Genomic DNA, 20,317 nt, shown 5'->3' with positions numbered 1-20,317 from the left:
AACACTCTCAAGGCCACCAGGAATAAAGAGGAATCTCACTGAAGACTTTCACACAATGCTGAGTGAATGCGTTACACACTTCTGGGAACTGGTTACAAAAGTTTGAAAAGTCAGAGAAGACCACGAAAAGAAGGGGGAGAAGCAACCGTCACTTCTAACAGACAAGTCCAGGGAGCCGTTAATGCAACATGATCCAGTAGGTCTTGCCCTAAAAATACCTTCAGGCAGGAGAGCGGCAGCTATCTCTATCTGCTTAATTACCTGATGATCAACAATTTCTTTTTCTTCTTCAAACAACAGCTGCGGTTAGAGAACAGCAATTCAAGGAGCACTTAATCTTATTGACGTGTTTCTAAAGTAAAAGTAAAATGAATTTATCTCTCCAATGTTCAAAAACATGAACGCCATGTTAGCTGTAATGTATGTGTGTATGTGTGTAACCTGTAGCCTCTAATGCCCTTTTAAGGCATGACTACGGCTTGCTAAGACAAGGCCCAGGTAGTGATATAATCATAAAGTCCAGGTAGACTGTTTTAGCCATGAGAAAAGCTGAGGTGCAAATGACCCTGAAAAAAGGGGCAGATGAAGCAGGGGCACCACCAAGTCCCATCATCCCCCCAAAACGGTCCAAAGCAAGCCCAGACCAAGTTGTCCCGGAACCTCAAGGACCTGGTTACCACACCCCAACCCCACCGGTTTTTACACGGAAAATGAGGAACGCTGCCGTGGGGACAGGCTGTGACATCCGTCTGAAGGTGACTGTGGCTGGAGATCCACAGCCTTCCCTGTATTGGTACCATAACGATGAACTCCTCAACATGGAGAACCAAGAGTACGGAGGGCTATGGATTAGGGATTGCAAACCGAGTGATGCTGGTCTCTACACCTGCATTGCCAACAATCACCTGGGAGAGGCTCGGAGCAGCGCTGTGCTTGCTGTACTGGATCTGGGTGAAGGTAATATCCATCTGTCTAAAGGTTTACTTCAGACTGAATAGCTTTTTCTGGATTCACTTTGCAGGTTTTGACATGTGAAAATCCACTAAAACATTTTATACCACACTTTTCCAAAAGTAACCTTCAAATTAATTGGAAAAAAACCTCCAGTTTTCCCTTAAAAGTCCACTATGGTGCTTGATTGGTTCCTGAGCCTTTAGAATATCAGTAATCTCTATAAACAAGCATCTGCAAATGAATATGCAGAATATGAAAGCAAAGGACAAGGTTTTCATGACAAGAAGCTTTCATGATTTCCATTTGCAGTCTGATTATAGACCATCTTCCTCTGACCAGTCTGCAGCTAAACAGCGCACATGGAGAGCAAAATAGCAACTGCATTTGCTAAAAATCAATCTCAAATGTGTCCATGCAGCTTTTAAAAATGTAGCTGCACGTATTGATGCACGACTGATGGCAGAAGCAAATGTCTGAAAGTTATTTTTAATGGAAGCCAACAAATCTAGCTACAAACTTGTTGCTACGTGCTGCCAGTGACAAGTCAAAGCTTCAACAATTTTTCAATGCTGGTGGTGAAGTGTCAGTCATCGTATACATCCATGTTTTGCACATGTACACAAGGACAGGGATGACGTGCTAGAGCAGCCGCTGATCCGTCTGTGAATCTATTCCACCAGGGTTGGAGTTGCAGTTAATATTCCAAAAAGGATGCAAGTTGCTCCATAGGCTTCATTGTCACAAGATCATTATTATAGCTCACCGTTCTTTTCAATGTTAAATCAGTTTATATCATTATCATTTCACTCAAGGTCAGTGCATGGCACTGTGATTGAAGCTGAGATTGAGGCAAAACACCTAAAATATAATCGCAAAATCAGATAATAAAGAATAAACTTATACGCACAAATAGCCAAATGCAGTGTGTGCTTGCAAAGCATATTGTTTTTCTTCGATGTTCTGTCCTGCTGAAGCGTGCAGTAAGATACAAGTATAGTCTCCCTTTGTGGTGCATTGTTGTTTGAGAAAAGCATGTAGTGGAAAAGCTGGATTTCCACCATGCATGCTGAAAATAAACCACCCTTAAGCCAACCGCTGCTTTTGACCGATTTAGCTGAGGTGAGTCCCTGAGAATGCATTACAGTTAGATTCCTCAATGTCTAACTGGAGACGCTCCGGAGGCCGGTGCAATGCATTCTTATCAACAAAAACCTCTTCTCATGCTTCTTGTCATCCCCGGCACTGATCTAAATTCAGCTCACCTGAGTGCTTTGACCACCTCAGCTGCTTTGAAAAATGGCATTAGCTGCTCCTCAAATTTGCCCTTCATATATCAGCCCCAGCATTTGTCATTGTTCTGCAGTCAGCACCAGTGTGTAGGGAAACTCTTGCTTAAGTTTCTAACTGCCCTTTCCTGCTGTTAGAATATGTTACATGTGGCATGCATTTACGTGAGCAAAGATGTCAGAACCATCTCTCCTGGATACACTGTACTCACTTAAACATCACTAAAGTTTGGAAGATTGAAAGTGTTTTCTGGTGGGAAAAGGGACTGGGTCCTTATATAACAGTTTTTCCTCGTATCAAAGAACAAGAGAGATTGTGCAAGCCTAGGACAGAAAAATGGGTTCTAAAAGAGTGGTGAAGTCTGCAAACTGGACAGCTGATCACAAGAATTGTTTGTAGTGTAGGCAGCAAAAAAATACTGCAGCGTATAACATTTCCTTTCCTACATAAATATTGAATGCTTGGACACTGTCCACAAAAAGATACACAAAACTGCGCAACAGGATCTCACAACCAGGCTGTTAAACTAAACAAGTCTTGGTTGAGTCTCAATTTCTGTTTGATTGTTGGAAAAAATATAATTGGCCTTTCGTTTTAAAAATCCAGAAACCGCACATTAATCTGCAACATCATACGATATATCGCAGAAAAAACAAACCAGTGTCACCACCTCATTAACAAACTGTATGTATCAGAGAAACCAACACATTTAGAGATAAATAATGACCATAATGCAGAAGTCCTATTACATCCCTATCACGTGATACAGTATGACAATGTTTACAGCAATCACATTGCAAAAAATGTGCTTTCATGTAAGCAGGCAACACAATATTCACATGAATGTTCATGTTTCATGTGATCAGTTTAACAATTGTGGAACCGTTAGCTGGACGAGAGCTTTGTCAGCATTTACAGCCTGTGAGGACTAAACAAGTCCTGTGCTGCTGGGCTTTTTATGCTGGGAAGTTTTCATTTGTCGCTCCATTTTAACCTTCACTTTGATTCAGCTCTCTTCTTCTCCACCATGTTCGTAGTCTACAGCTGTCCCATCACTCAATGATCCGGCCTGAACCTTTTCCCTCTCTCTTTCTCTCCCTCTCCCACCTCTTCCTCCGTCTTTGAAAATGTCTCTCTGTCCCGCCCCCCTTGTCCACCAACTCTCCCTAGTTATTTATACAGTGGAATGTGCCAGGCCTTAGATTTTTCTGATGTTAGCAGGCCAGCGTCTCTCCTGTTACACAGGAAGACATCACTGCTAATTTTAGCCGAGCCCTGCATGACCCACCAACACACGCACACTGATCAGGAAAAGGTACGCGTTTGAATCCACATCATCTAAATATACAACCAAAAAACTGTCTGCCACATGCTGAATGATGTCATGCCTTTTTCCTTATTTAGTTTTTGCCTTTAATTAGGCAGTTGATTTATTGTATTTACTCAGTAGCTGCATATTTACACATCCAGACACGGGGCCACAATAGCATTGATTCGTGTATTTCTGGCCACCTGCTATTAAGCTCCTATTAGCTTAGTCATTGCCATCTCCAGTGTGAAACATCTGACTCTTAGCTGCTAACTTAGTCTGTCATTTGGTGCCAGGCAGGTCGTATCAAAGCTTTTTGGTTCTTTACACCTTTGCTATGAAACCAAACAATAAGCTGAAAGATGATCGAAATATTTGCAGCGTTCTTTATTTTCTATTTTTGCTATTTTATACACAACACACATCTATTATCACCTTTTATGACAGTAAAGCAGCCAAACAGTTGCTCTTTGACACATCCAGCAGATACAGAACATTAGCTTTCATTTTGATTTATGTCTCAGGAAGCAGGAAAAACACTAAAAACATAAGGTGAGTGAATCACTTTGGTCACTGGCTGATAGTGATTTGATTTAGAAAGGTGTAGTGCCTGTCTGAAGCTTAAATGATACTGCTTGGCACTGCCTACATCTGGGAACATTAGCTGTCGCCACAGAGTGTGACGGTGGCCTTTTTCCAGTATGTTTGGATAGTTTCCTCACCGTGTTGTCTTCCTCCTAGACCTTGAATGTGAGTGAACAGGTGGAGCCACAGTTACACTGTGGAAATCCCCTACAGCGCCGTGTTGCTTCATAAGTACATCAACAAATTATTGTGTTTTTCAATGGACAGAAGGACAGGTAAGGGGTTTATATGAGCTGTAAATGGTTTAGAATATTGGAGTCTGTTTGGTCAGAGTTTTTGAGTGTGTCAGTGATGTCTTGTTTCCATCCAGCTCATAAGAAATACAGAAGGGCATCACGAGATGTAAACATGCACAAATGCTGATTTTTGTCCCAGGTCTTTAATTATTAAGGGTCTCAGAGACTAGTGACGATCTTCTAAAGTGTGTTCTGAAAATGATCTCACTCATAACTATTCTGTCTGATAAAAAGGCTTTTACCAAATATTAATTACAGTTTACTCATTTTATACACAGTCCAAGTATAAACAGTATTAACATGAACAATATGGTCACAAGTAAATATCAAATTAAAACATCCTGAAGGTCAATTTTTGTAGTTTAAATTTTCTATACATGTGCAAATTGAAGTTAATGGAAACAAAGAATTAAAGCTTTAAACATAAACAAATAGCTAGCTCTCTGGATTTCACTGCAATGTGCAAAAATATACTAGAGTCCATAGTGCACCCTTTAAAGATTTTTCAAGAGTCAAAAACCAAACACAGCTACAAACCATAATTCAGTGAATACATAATCCAAACTATGAAATATAATGCAACTGTGATTTCCATGTTTGAACAGAAGAAGGTGAAGTGATGGATAAGCAAAAGAACTTAGCAGCCATTAGGAATCCACACATTATGAAAAGAGCTTAAAAAAACTGGTTACTAACGGTGCTGGTCACATGGCCTTGGATATGTACTGGTGACAGTTTTCTAAATCTGAATTCCAGATGACAAACTGAATATAATGACTAAGAGTAAAGACCAACCAGTACAGGATCTTTAAGACCAATACTGATGCCAACATTTGATTATTTAAAAACCCCAAAACTGATACGTTGTCCAATATTTTTTCTTTTATAAACATAAACAGATGTTGTGTGTTCTTCTGCACATGTTGGTTATGAAAAGATGTTTTCTGCGTCAGAGCCTCCTTCTCATCAGCTCAAAACAGTCCGGCTGTTTTTCTCTGGCCTCTGGCATCAACAGGGTACTTTGCCCAGAGATCTGCCTCTTACTGGATATCTGCTCTCTGTGAATGCCAGACGTGGTTACATGGGGGAAAATTAAACAACCGTGCCATCTTCAGTCACTTAAATAACCTTTTACCCCATCCTGATGCACAGTTTGAACTTCAGTAAGCACTGAGTTGCTGCCATGTGACTGGCTGATTAGATATTTGCGTTAACAAACACGTGAACATGTGTTGCTAACAAAGTGACTGGTGACTGTACATTTACATAACTATTCTAGAATGAGCTGTTGTAGCACACAGCAAGTGTAAAAGCAAAGCGGCCCATGATTTCATGTCATTAGAGCGTGAGGTTAACGTCGAAGTCACACATGATATTCAGCTGCCAAGGAAACGAAAAGGCCTGAGGTTACATAATCAACAGACCATGTAATTAAGCCCGAAAGGTGGCTCCTATAATGAAAGTGCTCACTACATTTGCTTTGCATTTGTGATCTGCAATCATTAGTAATTATATGAACTATTATCTTAGTAATATAGACTTTATTCTGCACTCTCACACAGTCATTTTGCTGAGAGTACTGTGTAACCATGTGTGAACTGAAATGTTATTTTAAGCATGTTTCTGTGTACTGATTTATTCTACTGTGCAAGCAGGTATTGTTTCAATTGATTCAAACTGTACTAAAGATAGAATATTAACTGCAATTACTACGTCAAAACAATAAAGTATTATGAGCAGTTGAAATTGTCATGTGGAAAAACAACAATCTCTAGCAGTGAGCAAAGCTTGTGCAGTCAGTTAAAGCAGCCAGTAGGCTAACACATTTTCTGTGAGCTCGAACAGTGCTCCAGCAATGCAGAGGAGTGAGGAGGTCCCTTTTAGCTGTTGCGGCGATTCTCCCCCTCTCTTCCAACAACACAACATCGGCTCATTATACCCGTTGATGAAAAAGACACAGACACATGGGGAGGAAGGGGAACATGAAAAATGTCAACCAGTGCTGTAGAACACTGATCTCAAGAGGGCTGGATCACTCCCACTGGTTTTTCTGCCTATCGGTGTGCACTGCCTGTGGGGTGGAACGCAGCGGGGGAAGATGCTTACGCTGTCGCTGGCTATTGTGTGGACAGGGGGGCTCCCTCAGAGTGCATGATATGCATTCAACAGACATTTCCACCTGCGGACGGAGGTCTCTGCTCTGTGCTTTTCAGAAACGGATTCTCTCACAAGAGCTGCTGAGACTCTGACTTGTTACGTAATGGACCAAAGTGCCTTTTCTTTTCATTTTTCTTTCCGTTTTAGTGAGGAGCTTTTGTCTGCATGTTAGGAGAGTTACAATATGTAATAAGTTCAGTCTTTTTTTTTAATAGAAATTGCTCATGTTTTCTTAGGAAATTTGCTCAGTTAGGCGTGTAGTAATGGCTCGGAGCCCCCAGTGTATCTCGGGGAATACCCTGCTGCTGTGTGTAAGCCAAGACAAAAAATACCTGTCGAGGACATACCAGCAGTGCCTATGAAAAAACATTCAGACCAAAGAACAAAACAGGCAAGTGCTATTTCAATTTATCTTTCTCTTCTTCCTGCAGTGATTTAACCTTCATCTGTGAATAGAGCATTAAAGCGCCGTAAAATATTTCATTTAAAATGCTGACACCGACATTTTATAAATATTACTGTTGAACTGACCACACTGTTGTTTCAGCTGACAGTGGCAGAGGCAATGGTGCTGCTTAACAGAGCTCACTCTGCAAGTCCTTAATTGAGAAGGAGCAGTGTTACTGTGAGCTATAACCAACTAGAAACTCAGTCAACCTCAAAGCTCTTCCGTAGCTTTGAACTTCAGAAAACTACAGGAGAGTCTCACTAAAAGTTTCACTAAAATTCTTCCATGCAGTGCTGCGATGTTGAGAGGAAACTTCCAGAACTACTTGTTATACTTAAGGGCTCTTTGGTGTTATTTGGTGTGCACTTTTATGTCTATTTGTGCACCAGCAAACCGGTAGCAACTGTAACCCAGATATAGGGGTGGCCATTAGGGGGCCACTACAAATATTGGGGTGGCACACCAAAAACAGAACAATGCAGGGGCGCAGCGGAGGGGAGGGGGTGACGATGTGAAATAATGAGACATACAAAGTGACACAATACGAATGACAAACATCATATATGCAGGAAGAAATAACAAGTTTGTTTCAACTCATTGTAGGGTGTCTTCCTCTCTCTTGTGCGCACGTTTATTTAAACTATTACCAACATAGGGTCTTGCCGAAAAAGGGGCAGTGGGAGGGCCAGCAGTTTTTTGGGGATGCCTGCTGGCCCCCCTGGCCCCCCTTGGTGACACCCCTGCCCAGACAATCATTTATATTCTACCTCCTCTAACAGATTTCACAGTGACACTAAAAATATTCTTGACAATTATTAAATTGGATTTTGGAAACTGTAAGTTAAGCTCTGGTTTTTTTTCTGAGTGACAGGCTCATGTACTGTACTGTTCTGAGACTACAGCATGATTGATAATACCCTGTGCAGTCAGTCACAGTGTTATTAACTGTCAGTTACTAAAAGAGTTATAAAATCACTGTCAGCAGGGATTTAATATTGTCTGCTTCTCATGTGCAACCAATCAGGGACTTCCTCGGCTTATTCATTTGTCTATCATCTAACTTAGGTTCACAGTAGATATTGGGTAAGAGGCACAGAGGAGAGGTTGCTAGTCCACCGCAGAGCCAACATAGAAAGACATCACTGCTCCACCTTGACTTCAAACAAGATATTATGACATGCTAATTTTATACTACAAGCTAGTTTTATAAGGAATGCAAAAAAATGATACTGGAGTATATTTTCGTAATAAAAATATCCCGATTATAATTCACATTCATTCAGTTATATTTAATTAAAACATAAGTGACTTACTGGAGTCACTGCATAATGACTCTTCATGGCATGGTGGCACTTATCAAATGAACGAGGCGAATTGAAAAGAAGTTAATTAACTTGGGATGAAGAAGAAGAAGAAGCACAGAAAAGTGAATCTGAGACCTCATTGAACTGTCCCAAGATTAAGACTGAATGATAATGGTACAACACATGCACTGATACCATAAAATGGCTAAATATCATTTCTGTGTTTTGTCATTTTGGGGTATATTTTATGGATAAGTGGAAGAGGATGGGTGGATAGAGGGATGGTATATTTTAGTGTTGTGAAGAATGATTATTGCCTTGCAATATATCAAAGAGGACAGGTGCTGAAGTTGTATTTCTCAACTTTGAGGTGAGCGATTAAAGTGTCAAAGAGAAGGATAGCATTGCTTAATATAATGACAGAGTACAAATACATTAATGTTACCTGAACTAAATTTTCAGTAGTTTAGTCTTGGACAAAATCAGCGGATTCGAATGACTGCTTTGGAAAAATAATGTGTCACACTGAGAAATATGATGTTATACTGTGTAATAATACTCTTTACAATGTTGTGTCTGTGTGAAAGTGTTTTACTTTGAAATGTAAAATTATGTTATGTGATATTAATATTGCATGAATGTGCAGTGTAGCTAAATACAGATTAAATAGCTGTGAGTAGGACTCTAAGCTTTTCTGTGTAGTTTATAGCTGACTTTTTTCTGTCTGCTGATTTCAAACAAGCCTGTTTTTGAAAACATTTTTCCACCATTTCCATTGTGGCCAGCGTTACCCTGTTGTGTTCTTTTACTGCAAGAGAACAAGAGATAGCTTCTGTTATTTATTTATTTCATTTTTTTATAAGTGGTTCCACCTACTGTGAAGCAAACACCTCATGAGAGCTGCTGGGATGCCAGTGACTCAATACTGCTTTCTATTTTGAGTCCTACCAATGACTGAATTTTCTCTCAGCCTGTGAAGAACAGTCATATTTATCAGATAGTACAGCTGGAACAGTTTTTTAGGTTTAAAGAGGATACATTTCTGCTGAAAATATGAACACACTTGTAGTTATTTTCTTCTTGTATTCCCTTCCTTGAAATAAATTTGCTGATGTCATTGAAGTAATTATGGGTGACAAGACTCAGCAACAATTCAGCTGTAACAAATTTAGTATATTCAGCTTAGCTGTGCTAATGAGACCCTGGGGGCGTCAACTCATCAAGTAGAACAACTACATATATTATGAAATTCAGTTAAGTGCCACAGAAAATTTCAGTGGCATTACATAATTTCCTTTGGTATAAAGAAAGTATTCTGATTCAGATTGTTAGTCCCCCCCACTTCACCCCCAAAAGGGGGTCAGGAAAATCACTTCAGTTTCTTTCACCAAGCATCTCCATAAAGTGAACTGAACATGATAAGGTAATAGTGACGATATCCTGTCCACTGTCTGTTACATCTTTTGTTTCCACTGCAGAAAGACAGTTTTCCATTGTTGCCAAACAACATCACAGATGGTGCCATGCTTCATTTAGTAAATAGTTTTAGATTGTCCTTACTTTTATTTTCTGCTTTTTTTACAAGTATGCTTTCAAATGCACTTTTATTTTCTCACCAAATAATGTTCTTCACAAACTGGTCTAGTTGAAATGTGATTACATCACAAGTAATTTTCCATTTATTTTGTTTTATTTATTTCAGATTCTGAAACAACAGAAGATGAAGGTGGAGACCAATATGAGACCAAAGAAGATAGCGGGGATGTTGAGGACCAGGCTGTGCCTGCAGGTATGAACTGTTTCTGATTTCAATCATTAATTTGCATCAGTGCTTACAGGATGGTACTGAGACCTGCTATGAGGTTGTAAGATAGTAGTACCAACAACAAGAAAGAAAATGGAGCTGAAGGCAATCACATGAACCTAATGAAAAATAACAGTTTTCATTTCCATTGTTTTTTTTTTCTCTAGTTTTCTTTTTGGCTACTTCTGACACAGAAACAAACATGTATATCTATCTATCTATCTGTCTATCTATCTGTCTGTCTGTCTGTCTGTCTGTCTGTCGATCTAGATCTATCGATATAGATCTATCGACCTAGATCTATCTATATATATATATATTGTGTACTTTTTGTGTTGGAGGTCTTTCTCTCCTTCACTCTTTTGCTCTCCTTGTATGTCTGATCAGGGAAATAACTGTCTTTTTAGAACCTCAGTTCTCCACAGTGGTTACCAGCAGTGTTCTATACAGATGGCAGAGCCTGCAGTGATACAGCAAGTCACTTCATCCAGTGTTTACATAGAAATATTATTTGGTGGAGATTTGAACATGAATACCTGACCTAGAATTTTTGCCATACAAATGTGTTAATGCATCTCTTCTTTCACACGAGACACAGTGATGGAAAAATGTGCCCAGGATGTCAGTAAAACACATGGACATGAAGATCACTCTAACAGGCAAGTACAAAACATACAGCATTGATGGTAACCCCAACAATTACAGTAAAAAGAACTTTGTGTGTTGACTATACTACTGGACTTGAATTCAGTGCTAAAACACAGTAATGAGTAAGGTTGTAAATTAGCAACAGCTTCCTAATTTTAACAGATTTTTCCTCAAATCCTCTATTTCAGGAGCCAGTCTGAGGATTTTTCAAGAGAATCTCCCACACAAGTTCTCCCACCCCCATCTCCAAGACTGGTCAAACGCACCTCCACCTCTCCAATGCCAAGTCGCTCTGGTTCAACTACTCCTCTTAGCTTGCGGAAGAAAATCGTTGTGCCAACTGAATACCAAGACACCGTGCCTGGGGAGTTTGAAGAAAAGGTTAAGCAGCCAAAATCTGTGTCCCAAAGTAACACCCAAGATTCCCGACCACAGACTCCACTGAGTGAATATTCCAAGAAAGAATTTACTCTTAGACCCTCTCCAAAGCTTACAAGGGCTAGTTCAAAGGTTTTTGAGAAGGTCCGTGACTTAGAGGAGCGGAGACGGAGTCTTGATATTCCAGAAGGTTCCATTTCGGGAAGATCCTGGGCAGGGTTCAATCGGGCTGGATCTGTGGATTCAGATGATGGAGGAAGCCGTTTGGGTATCTCTAGAGAAAGTTCAAGGGAAGATCTTAGGGAAGCTCTAAAAGAAGATGCTGCTGAACGAAGGTCTATGTTTAAACAGAGAGCAGCTTCGCTGGAAGAGAAACCTCGCTACTCTCAAAAAGTTCAGGACATTGAAAACAAGTTCACTGAGGAGCTCCAACGCATTAAAAAGCTTGTTGGTAAACCTCATCTGAAGAAATCGTTTTCAACTGAACAGCTAACCCTGAAGGTCAAGCAGCGCCAGCCTTTTAGGAAAATTGAACCTATTCCTCCTCAGGTCCTGCAAAAACTCCAAGAAAGGGAACGAGTCCAGTGGGCAAAAGAACAGAGAGAAAGGGAACTAAGTAAGCAACCGATGCAGCAACAGCAGCAAACACAACATGAGCAGAAATCTCAACCTCAAAAGACAGCAGACACTGGTTTAACAGCTGTACCAGTTAGTAGAGTTGGAGAAGTTGCAGGCACCCCAGAGTCAATGCAGTTATCTGACTTACCAGGACAACGATCGGTGAGAGAATTCAATAGAGTCAGTCCTGTTACAGAAATTATTCAACGATCATCATCACCAGCAATATATAATCAACACAGGGAAGATTCACCAAGCAGAAATGTTACAGAGATGACGTTGCGCAAAGTTGAACGAAGGCCACCGAGTCCTCTTGTACAAAGGGTATCTCGAATGCAAGAATCCCCACACATCCAAGAGTCTCCTGTACAAACGCAAAAGGATGAGACTTCGGGGAGAAAGACACCAATAGAAGTTGCAGTAAGAAAAATTGAAAACAGACCTGAGAGTCCTCTGGTACAAAAAAGGCCCATCATTGTGCAAGATCTTGCCCCTTCAAAACCCCCAAGAATATTACCAAGCTCTCCAACAGAGGAGAAAATGGAAGTGGAACTTTCTAAACCAATCTCTAAGATTAAGGTACCTACAATTATTGTTGAAGATGAAAAAATGGAAGAGGATGTTCCTGTAAGCACAAGTGAGCCTAAACAGAAGCGTGCTGGTGCCAAAGAGGGACAACAGCAAAAGTCCAGAGGAAAGAACCGTCGTACACGACCCCTGTCTCCAGAGTTAGGTTAGATTTGTTCTGTTTCTTTTGTAAGCTTTTTTGTGGTAATGTCTAATAAAGTGACTTTCTCTGTCCTCTAGTGTCATTTTTGTAATTTGAGCAAAGGAACAAAAATCACTTTAAGTTTGTCTCTTGTTAAAATGTGCAGATTCTTCAGATGATTCTTATGTGTCTGCCGGAGAAGACCCCATGGAGGCTCCTATGTTTGAGTTTCCCCTCCAGGATACTGTAGCATCTGCTGGTGCAGATGTACTGCTAAGAACTATAATTGCTGGAACCCCTAGCCCTGAAGGTAATTTTTTGTAATTTTTATTTCAACAGCAAAACCCTTAAAGGTAACTTTGAATCAGTTGATGGAGAGGTGGATTTATTTTGTTTTCTTCTCTGTTTAAGTCACCTGGACTATAGACAACACTGAGGTCACTGGGATTGCAAATTATGCAGTCAAAGTGGAGGGTGAACGACATAGTCTTCTCATCAGATCAGCTAAAATAAGTGATGGGGGAAGATACTGTGTAACTGCTGTTAATCAGATGGGAAGAGCTTCAAGCAGTGCCACTCTTATAGTTAAAGCAGGTAAGTTTATGTTTTGGGACATGAGACCAAAAGCATCGCAAAGGCCTGTCTGACTGAGGCTTAAGGAACATCCATATCTATACATACATCCATAATCTCTTACCCAACGAAGCATGCAGCCTATCTAGGTGGACAATGGGCAAGTAGTGGGGTACACTCCGGACAGGTTGCCCGTCCATCACAGTGCTAACACTGACACAACTATTCATTCTCTCATTCACATTTAAAGCCAATTCAGAATCCCCTAATTAAACTAACATGCATTTCTTCGAACTGCAACAGGAAGCCAGAATATCTGGAGAAAACCAACACAGCTATTGGATGATTATACAAACGCCACACAGAAAGGCCACGTCAGTTATTATATTAAACTTTTATTGTAGTCGCTCAGAAATTGAACAGGACATTTATCACTCCCCCTACACTAGTATAATATGCAGCCTAATCAAAAAAAAGGTAAATGTACTAAGCAGTAATTTCCAGTTTACAGTATTCATTTTCAGAGGCCATTTTTGTCGTCTTAAAAATCATCTCGTAGTCTCTTCCCACGTTGGCATTGTATTTCTCTCCTGGCTCCCTTGTCATTATCTCTCTCAGCGAAATGTGTGCGCCATATATTCCAGCTGAATAACCTCACTTATAGTTACCATGGAAACTCAGAGGCAAAACTGAACCTATAAAGTGCCCATTGAGGCTCAGTGGCTCCACTCACTGTGAATCCACCATTGTTTAGATTTCACATTTGGCATCTTAGGTTCTAAATGTGTTTTAAACAGGAGGGATGTTTTATTCAATATGTGAACTCTTTTAAATCCCCTTGTACTCTTTCAGTTTTGCTCTCAGTAAAAAAAAAAAAAAAAAAGTATAAATGGGACTTGATTGTTAAAAAAGGTATCAAGGTATGACAATGATTATAATAGTACAATTTCTGGCTTTGCAGATTCTGTGCAGGAACCAAAGGGAAACTTGGGTGTTCCTATGGATATCAGCAGCCCTATTACATCTGATGAAGAGTATCTCAGCCCCATGGAAGAAGTCATGGACTTTGGGGGGCCAGAGCCAAGGCGAACTATTGACACACATTTTAGGAAACCCCCTGCATTCTTGGTGAGACTGTGCAGGGTTCATTGGATAAATCTTACTTTGCCCTTTAGTGTGACCATAGTATGTTAATCGAACAGTGGCAACAATACTGCATGGAAATATCTTCCATACTAAGCATTCTATCAGTATTAATTTTCCCTTAATAAATGTATTATCTGCTGTGTGGTCACCCCATCAACACATCTCTCATAAAACTTACAGGTGAAATGCATCTCTAAGCGTCTAACTTGCATTAAATTTTAAACAGGTAACAATGAGTGATCAAGCTGTCATTGAGGGACAGGAAGTCACCATGTCTGTCCGAATAAGTGGACAACCCAAACCTATGCTGTATTGGTAGGTCCCCCCCTCACTTCATCAGTCTACTTAAACTCATTGCTTCCATAAGATATGGACAGCACAAACCATGAGGAAACATGAATGCATAGTTTGTTTTTGAGCATGGTCCTTTAATTCATTAAAGGAGGTGGAAACTTAAAGTTTTAAAGTCAAAACTTTTAAATTGATTTTTTTATTGCATGTGATGCTTTTGCATACCCCCATGCTTAATCAGTGAAGTGATCTTACGATGTAGAGATGAGATCATTTCCTTTTCCTGTTGCAACTTTAACTTGGTGATACTTTTCTTCATAAGATAGTTGGTTTTAAGTTAGTCTCATATAGCTGCAAATGCAAAAGTTATATCAAAGTAAAGCACAAAAAAGGAAATAAATGTACAAATAAATTTTAGAGCTAAAATATGGTATCCAAATATATGATTTAATTGAAAATAGCACTCTCTGTAAATGTGTTTTAATAGAAAAGTGACAGCACAACAGTTAAAAAAGAGAAAATTACATACTGCTTTTGGTCTTTTTGTGGGGTTCTTTTAATGCTAAATTTAACATTACGGCTAATAATGCCAGTCTTATTTTTTTAATGTAGCTGACAATAAACGGCTGAGTCATTCATGCAGGTTTTGTCATAAGAGTTAGTCATGAATCTAAAGAGACAATAGCAGAAAAGACAATGTATTCCACCCCCTAATGTGGTGGGACAAAACGTGTGCTTGACCATCCTTTATTGAAAAACTGAAATACAGTGTATGAGTAATTTACCTCTTGTTGAAAAATATAGAAACAATTGGTCCCATGTGCTCTTGTAGGCTGAGGGACAGAGTGACGGTAAAAACAGGCCCACGTCACATTGTACGTGAGATGAAGGATGGCGCCTTTGAAATGACAATCAAGTCGGCAGTGAAGTCGGACTCTGGGATTTACACTTGTAGGATTATTAATGAGTATGGGACGAAGCAGTGTGAAGCAAAGCTGGAGGTGAAAGGTATGTATTTTTCTGCTTGTTTAATTAAGAATGCATAAATCGACATTTCGCTCTTGTTCACCGATTAATTATGTCCGTGTCAGTTTTGGGGAAGTAATTTTGTTCTACATTGTAAAGAAATGCCTCCAATTCCTTTACCATAGTTCCACGTGACTAAAAACATAAACAGAGGGCTGGAACTACTTCACAACATCACCGTTTTTGTATCACTTAACAGCAATCTTCAGAAAATGTACTTTATTTATATCCAGCACCACCAGTGGAGCCAGGTCTCGCAGTTATCCGGGCAGTCAGGGACATCACAGCCAAGGCTGGAGAGACTGTTTTGTTTGAGTGTCACGTCATTGGACCAAAGGACACGGATGTGGACTGGCTTGCAGATGGGAAACTGATCCAGCCAGCATTGCTCAATTGTAAAATGCACTTTGATGGAAGAAAGTGCCGCCTGCTGCTTAACTCTGTACATGAAGATGACAGTGGAACATACATGTGCAAACTCAGCACAGCTAAAGGTAAGTGTCAAGGATATATCCCACATGCATGATGCAAAACTTGAAGAAGTATATTTATCACTTCTAACTCGTTTCTACTTAAGAGATATTTTTTTCATTTTTTAGAGGAAGTGACCTCATGTGGCAAACTCAAAGTCATCCCCTCCCTCGAACCTCTCTTTACTCGCAATTTGGATGTTTTGGAAGTAATTGAGGGGCGCAACGCTCGATTTGACTGCAAAGTCAGTGGGACGCCACCTCCTAAAGTCACCTGGAGCCACTTTGGTAGGAACATACTTATACTCCTCTAGGTTGATGACGCTGTCACTTATACACACACTCCTTCTGTGGGCAGTGCAATAACCCCTGACTTCATTTCACCCTAACTGGTCGCAGCAGATGGCCCCGCCCCTCCCTGAGCCTGGTTCTGCCAGAGGTTTCTTCCTGTTAAAAGGGAGTTTTTCCCTCCCTGTCACCAAAGTGCTTGCTCACAGGGGTCATGTGATTGTTGGAGTGTTCTCTTTTTTCTTTGTATCACTGAATTTCACTGCCAACTGACGATTTTAGCCTTATTTCTTAATCTGATGGTAAATCAGATATAAAATCAACTGTCAAGTTTTAATTAAATTGTCGCTTAATAGCAAGCAAAAAGTGAAACTTTTTTGGAACATCTAATTAATTATAAACACAAAATCTCTTACTGACTTTTGCATTCTTTATCATTTGGTGTTTTTAATTATCTCTGATCAATCACTTATCTTTAAAGTTTTACTGGGTAAACTTCTAGCTTATCTTACTTATGCTCCTCCAATATAAAACCATATGGATATGTTTTCCTTTTTCCTTTAGATCATTTACTTACAGAAAGTGAGGACATTCGTATTCTTCGGGAGGGTGGCCGCCATTCTCTCGTCATTTCTCACGTGACCAGCGATGATGAGGGTTTTTACACTGTCAGAGCCCATAACAGTCACGGCGAGGCAGAGAGCTCTGCTGAACTTTACATACAGGAGCCACGTCCAGCCATCTCCTCACAGATGTAAGAGTGTTTGATTTTCTCTGGATCACGTGTGCTTTTTGAAATTCCGCTTGAGCTCCCAGTGGTGTTCATTGTTACCTATCCAATTCTTCTTCTCATCACTTCAGGGCTAAATTGGAGAAAATGCCCTCCATACCTGAAGAGCCAGAGGTCCCAGAGAATGAGGTGGAGCGTTTCACCATGCCTGACTTCATCAAACCCCTTTATGACCTGGATGTGATTGAGGGAAAAGAGGCTGTGCTCAAATGCAAAGTGGCTGGTTTGCCGTATCCAACTATCGCCTGGTTCCACAATGGAAAGAGGATTGAAAGCACAGAGGACAGAAAGATGACACAGTGTAAGTTTTGCAGAATGGATTTATATTCATCTGATATTTATTTCCATCCTTTGTATGGAAATTCCTTTATGTATGATTTTCTTTTCAGCAAACGCAAACAAATATTTTTTTTATTACTTCATTTAAAAAATAACTGCTTGTATTAAGCAGGTACAATAACCATTACTGATCTAGCAGTAATAATCAGAACCAAAGACTTCTTTATTGAGGAAGTGATTTTATCATTCTCTTTTTGCCCTGTTTGCTTCTTCATTGCCAGGATCATTACGACAGTTACTTCTGTGCTTCAGCAGCAAATCATTTCAACTACCTTTAATCTACAAAGACCAATTTTCAAAAACGAGGGTGCTGTCCTCTTTCTTGTTGCGTGGAGCAAAAGTACACAGAATTTCATTGTGAGATCAGGGTTTAATTAAATACAGAGAGTGTCGTTATTCTATAGCTGCTACACTGAGCACTTACACCCCTGAATGAATCCACACTGCCTCAGTCTTCCTTGTCTGTGTCGTGTAAAACCGAGTAAGCCAAGCCGCTTTCTCCTGTTGCAGTTCGTGATGTTCACAGCCTGGTCATCCGCTCTGTGTGCCATGCCCACGGTGGTGTCTACAAGAGTGTCATCTCTAACAAAGTTGGGAAGGCCACCTGCTATGCTCATCTCTATGTTACAGGTAAATTTTTTTTCTTCTTCCTCAAGTGCTTTGAGGAAACTCTCATTCTGATTTGATGCTATATAAATAAAATTGAACTGAATTGAACGCTCTGGAGAAAGAAACATGTTTTGATTACACAACCGTACTCAAGTACACCTTATAGATTGATGCTGCCCCATGCCGCACCACACCAGAGAAAAATACAGCTGCCTAAATCCATTGTCATTTTCAGACATCCTCCCTGACCCACCTGATGGGACTCCAGTCATAGAATCCATTACTGGCAAAACCATCACCTTGAGCTGGAAGAAACCAAGGAGGCTGGACCCTTCCATTGGTAAGCAAAAACATTGTCACATGTGCTATATTCAAGAGACAAAACAATATATTCCTTATTCTTAAGTTATTTATTGTTTTACACATTTAATGCAGAACATTCTCTAAGGTCTCTTTCAGACATGCATTTTAAAATATTTGTGTCTATCTCATCTTTCCATGAAAGTCTGACAGATTGTAATCTATCGCTTTCAACATGGAACAGATCTGAGCTGAGGGCCATTTGATCATAGACTGAATGTAAAAGATGGACCTTGCTTCTAGGTCTAAAAAGTAAAGCCAGTGCATTCTTTCTAATGTCCAGCAGAGGGCAACAGTTCTGGTTCCAAAAAAACACTGGGTTGTCTAAAACAGTGGTCCCCAACCCCCGGGCCACAGACCGGTACTGGTCCGTGAGTCGTTTGGTACCGGGCTGCGAGAGTTGAGGCTCGGTTGTGAAATTTATGGTTTTTATCGGTTTTTAGTGTTATTTTTTTGCAATTGTTTTTATCATTAACTGGGTTTCCCTCGGTCTTTTTCCTTGTGTTATGAATAAATCTTTTTTTTATTTGGTACCGGTACTGGTTTTATTTTGTTGTATTTATCCGCGACACCTTAAAGGCCGGTCCATGAAAATATTGTCGGACATAAATGTTCCGTGGTGCAAAAAAGGTTGGGGGCTGCTGGTCTAAAAGACTATGAGCAAATTATCCCATTTCTCAGTTTCTCTGTTTTATGACCTCAGTATAAGATTTACATGATGTGTTTATGGTCTCATTTGCTACTTTTCTGTCTTAATAATAATAATAATAATAATAATAATAATAATAATAATAATACATTTTATTTAAAAGTGCCTTTCAGAACACTCAAGGACACTGTACACAGCAGAACAAAGCAAGCATAAAAACAGGCAGTTTACAAAATCATAAAACATAAAAATAAAATAGGAGAAGGGAAAAGGTTATGTTGGATAAGCTATTAAGCTAAGCTATTTTTTACTTAATGATTTTACTGATTTATTTATTTTATTATTTAAGTTTAAGTTTTCACAATATTCATTTTGTAAATTGTAGTCCCAAATGTGTCCGAATGAAAGAAAACAAAGTGTTTGACAAATGGCCAGGCTGTGAGTGTGATGTGTTCTTTCATTTCTGGGTAAGACTTACTCATCTCTGGTTTTACAGCTGGGACACTGAAACAAGCAGCAGATTTCATTATGAAAAAACATCAAGAATAAATGCTAAAAATAACATACTGACACACTGTGAGGTGCTCCAGTTTTTACATGTTGTACTTTATGTACTTACTTCATATACTGCGTGATATAAAAAGGAATCATTGACCCAAAGCATTTTGAATCAAAAGCCTTTTTTTTTCTTCCAGATCCCAGCTCTTTGATGTACGCCATCCAACAGCAAGCCTTAGGCTCCATCCAGTGGATCATTATAGCTTCAGGCCTGAAGGAGACAACTTACACCATCACAACACTCTCCAAAGGTGTGCGCTATGCTTTCAGGGTACTCACCATCACCTCCAAGGCTTTCAGCAAGCCCTCACTAGCTACTGACCCAGTGCAGCTCCTGGACAGAGGTAGGTTTGACTTTATAGATCATCCATCCATCCATCCATTCATCCATCCATCCAGAACAAATCTGTTAAATATTACCTCTGTGGTTTATGTCTTCAGGTCCTTATGTGCAGGAGGCTCCAGTGATTATCGATAAGCCAGAAACTGTATATGTGATGGAAAACCAGTCGGTCACTATCTCAATGACTCTCAATCATGTTAATGCTTCAGTCATCTGGAAAAGGTTAGTTTCTGTCAATACACTTCATTTTGTTGTTTTTAGAAAAAGAGAAACTCAAGGAAATGAATGAGTTTTACTTTAATTTCACTAAAGAAAAAAAATTCAAACATATTCCTGTCGCATGAGAGAATCTAGTGCCGTTTGTCCCCTTTCTGACTT

At 39.8% G+C, this 20,317-nt stretch overlaps 1 protein-coding gene across 3 annotated transcripts in view; it reads left to right on the top strand.

The window, feature by feature from the left end:
* The window catches only part of spegb (striated muscle enriched protein kinase b), a 38,928-nt gene continuing 18,611 nt past the window's right edge, over window positions 1-20,317 (top strand). For 2 of the 3 annotated variants that reach the window (XM_085249048.1, XM_085249047.1), the window contains exons 1-17: window positions 1-957; window positions 10,043-10,129; window positions 10,743-10,803; window positions 10,981-12,521; window positions 12,664-12,807; window positions 12,909-13,091; window positions 14,032-14,198; window positions 14,443-14,531; window positions 15,340-15,515; window positions 15,767-16,027; window positions 16,133-16,291; window positions 16,856-17,045; window positions 17,153-17,382; window positions 17,931-18,050; window positions 18,265-18,369; window positions 19,734-19,940; window positions 20,038-20,161. In XM_085249048.1, coding sequence (XP_085105174.1) covers window positions 540-957; window positions 10,043-10,129; window positions 10,743-10,803; window positions 10,981-12,521; window positions 12,664-12,807; window positions 12,909-13,091; window positions 14,032-14,198; window positions 14,443-14,531; window positions 15,340-15,515; window positions 15,767-16,027; window positions 16,133-16,291; window positions 16,856-17,045; window positions 17,153-17,382; window positions 17,931-18,050; window positions 18,265-18,369; window positions 19,734-19,940; window positions 20,038-20,161 — 4,262 coding nt within the window. In that variant the 5' untranslated portion in view covers window positions 1-539. Of the gene's footprint in view, window positions 958-10,042; window positions 10,130-10,736; window positions 10,804-10,980; window positions 12,522-12,663; window positions 12,808-12,908; window positions 13,092-14,031; window positions 14,199-14,442; window positions 14,532-15,339; window positions 15,516-15,766; window positions 16,028-16,132; window positions 16,292-16,855; window positions 17,046-17,152; window positions 17,383-17,930; window positions 18,051-18,264; window positions 18,370-19,733; window positions 19,941-20,037; window positions 20,162-20,317 lie in introns of all 3 variants that reach the window. The other variant, XM_085249046.1, reaches the window with a different exon arrangement.

Source organism: Mchenga conophoros, linkage group LG16 (genome assembly GCF_057382185.1).
Source record: "Mchenga conophoros isolate Kocher_MC1m ecotype Shallow Benthic linkage group LG16, M_conophoros_male_GT1.1, whole genome shotgun sequence".
Classification (NCBI taxonomy): Eukaryota; Metazoa; Chordata; class Actinopteri; order Cichliformes; family Cichlidae; genus Mchenga; species Mchenga conophoros.
The sequence above is the reverse complement of the archived record's forward strand: the minus strand, read 5'-3'. Positions and strand labels throughout refer to the sequence as shown.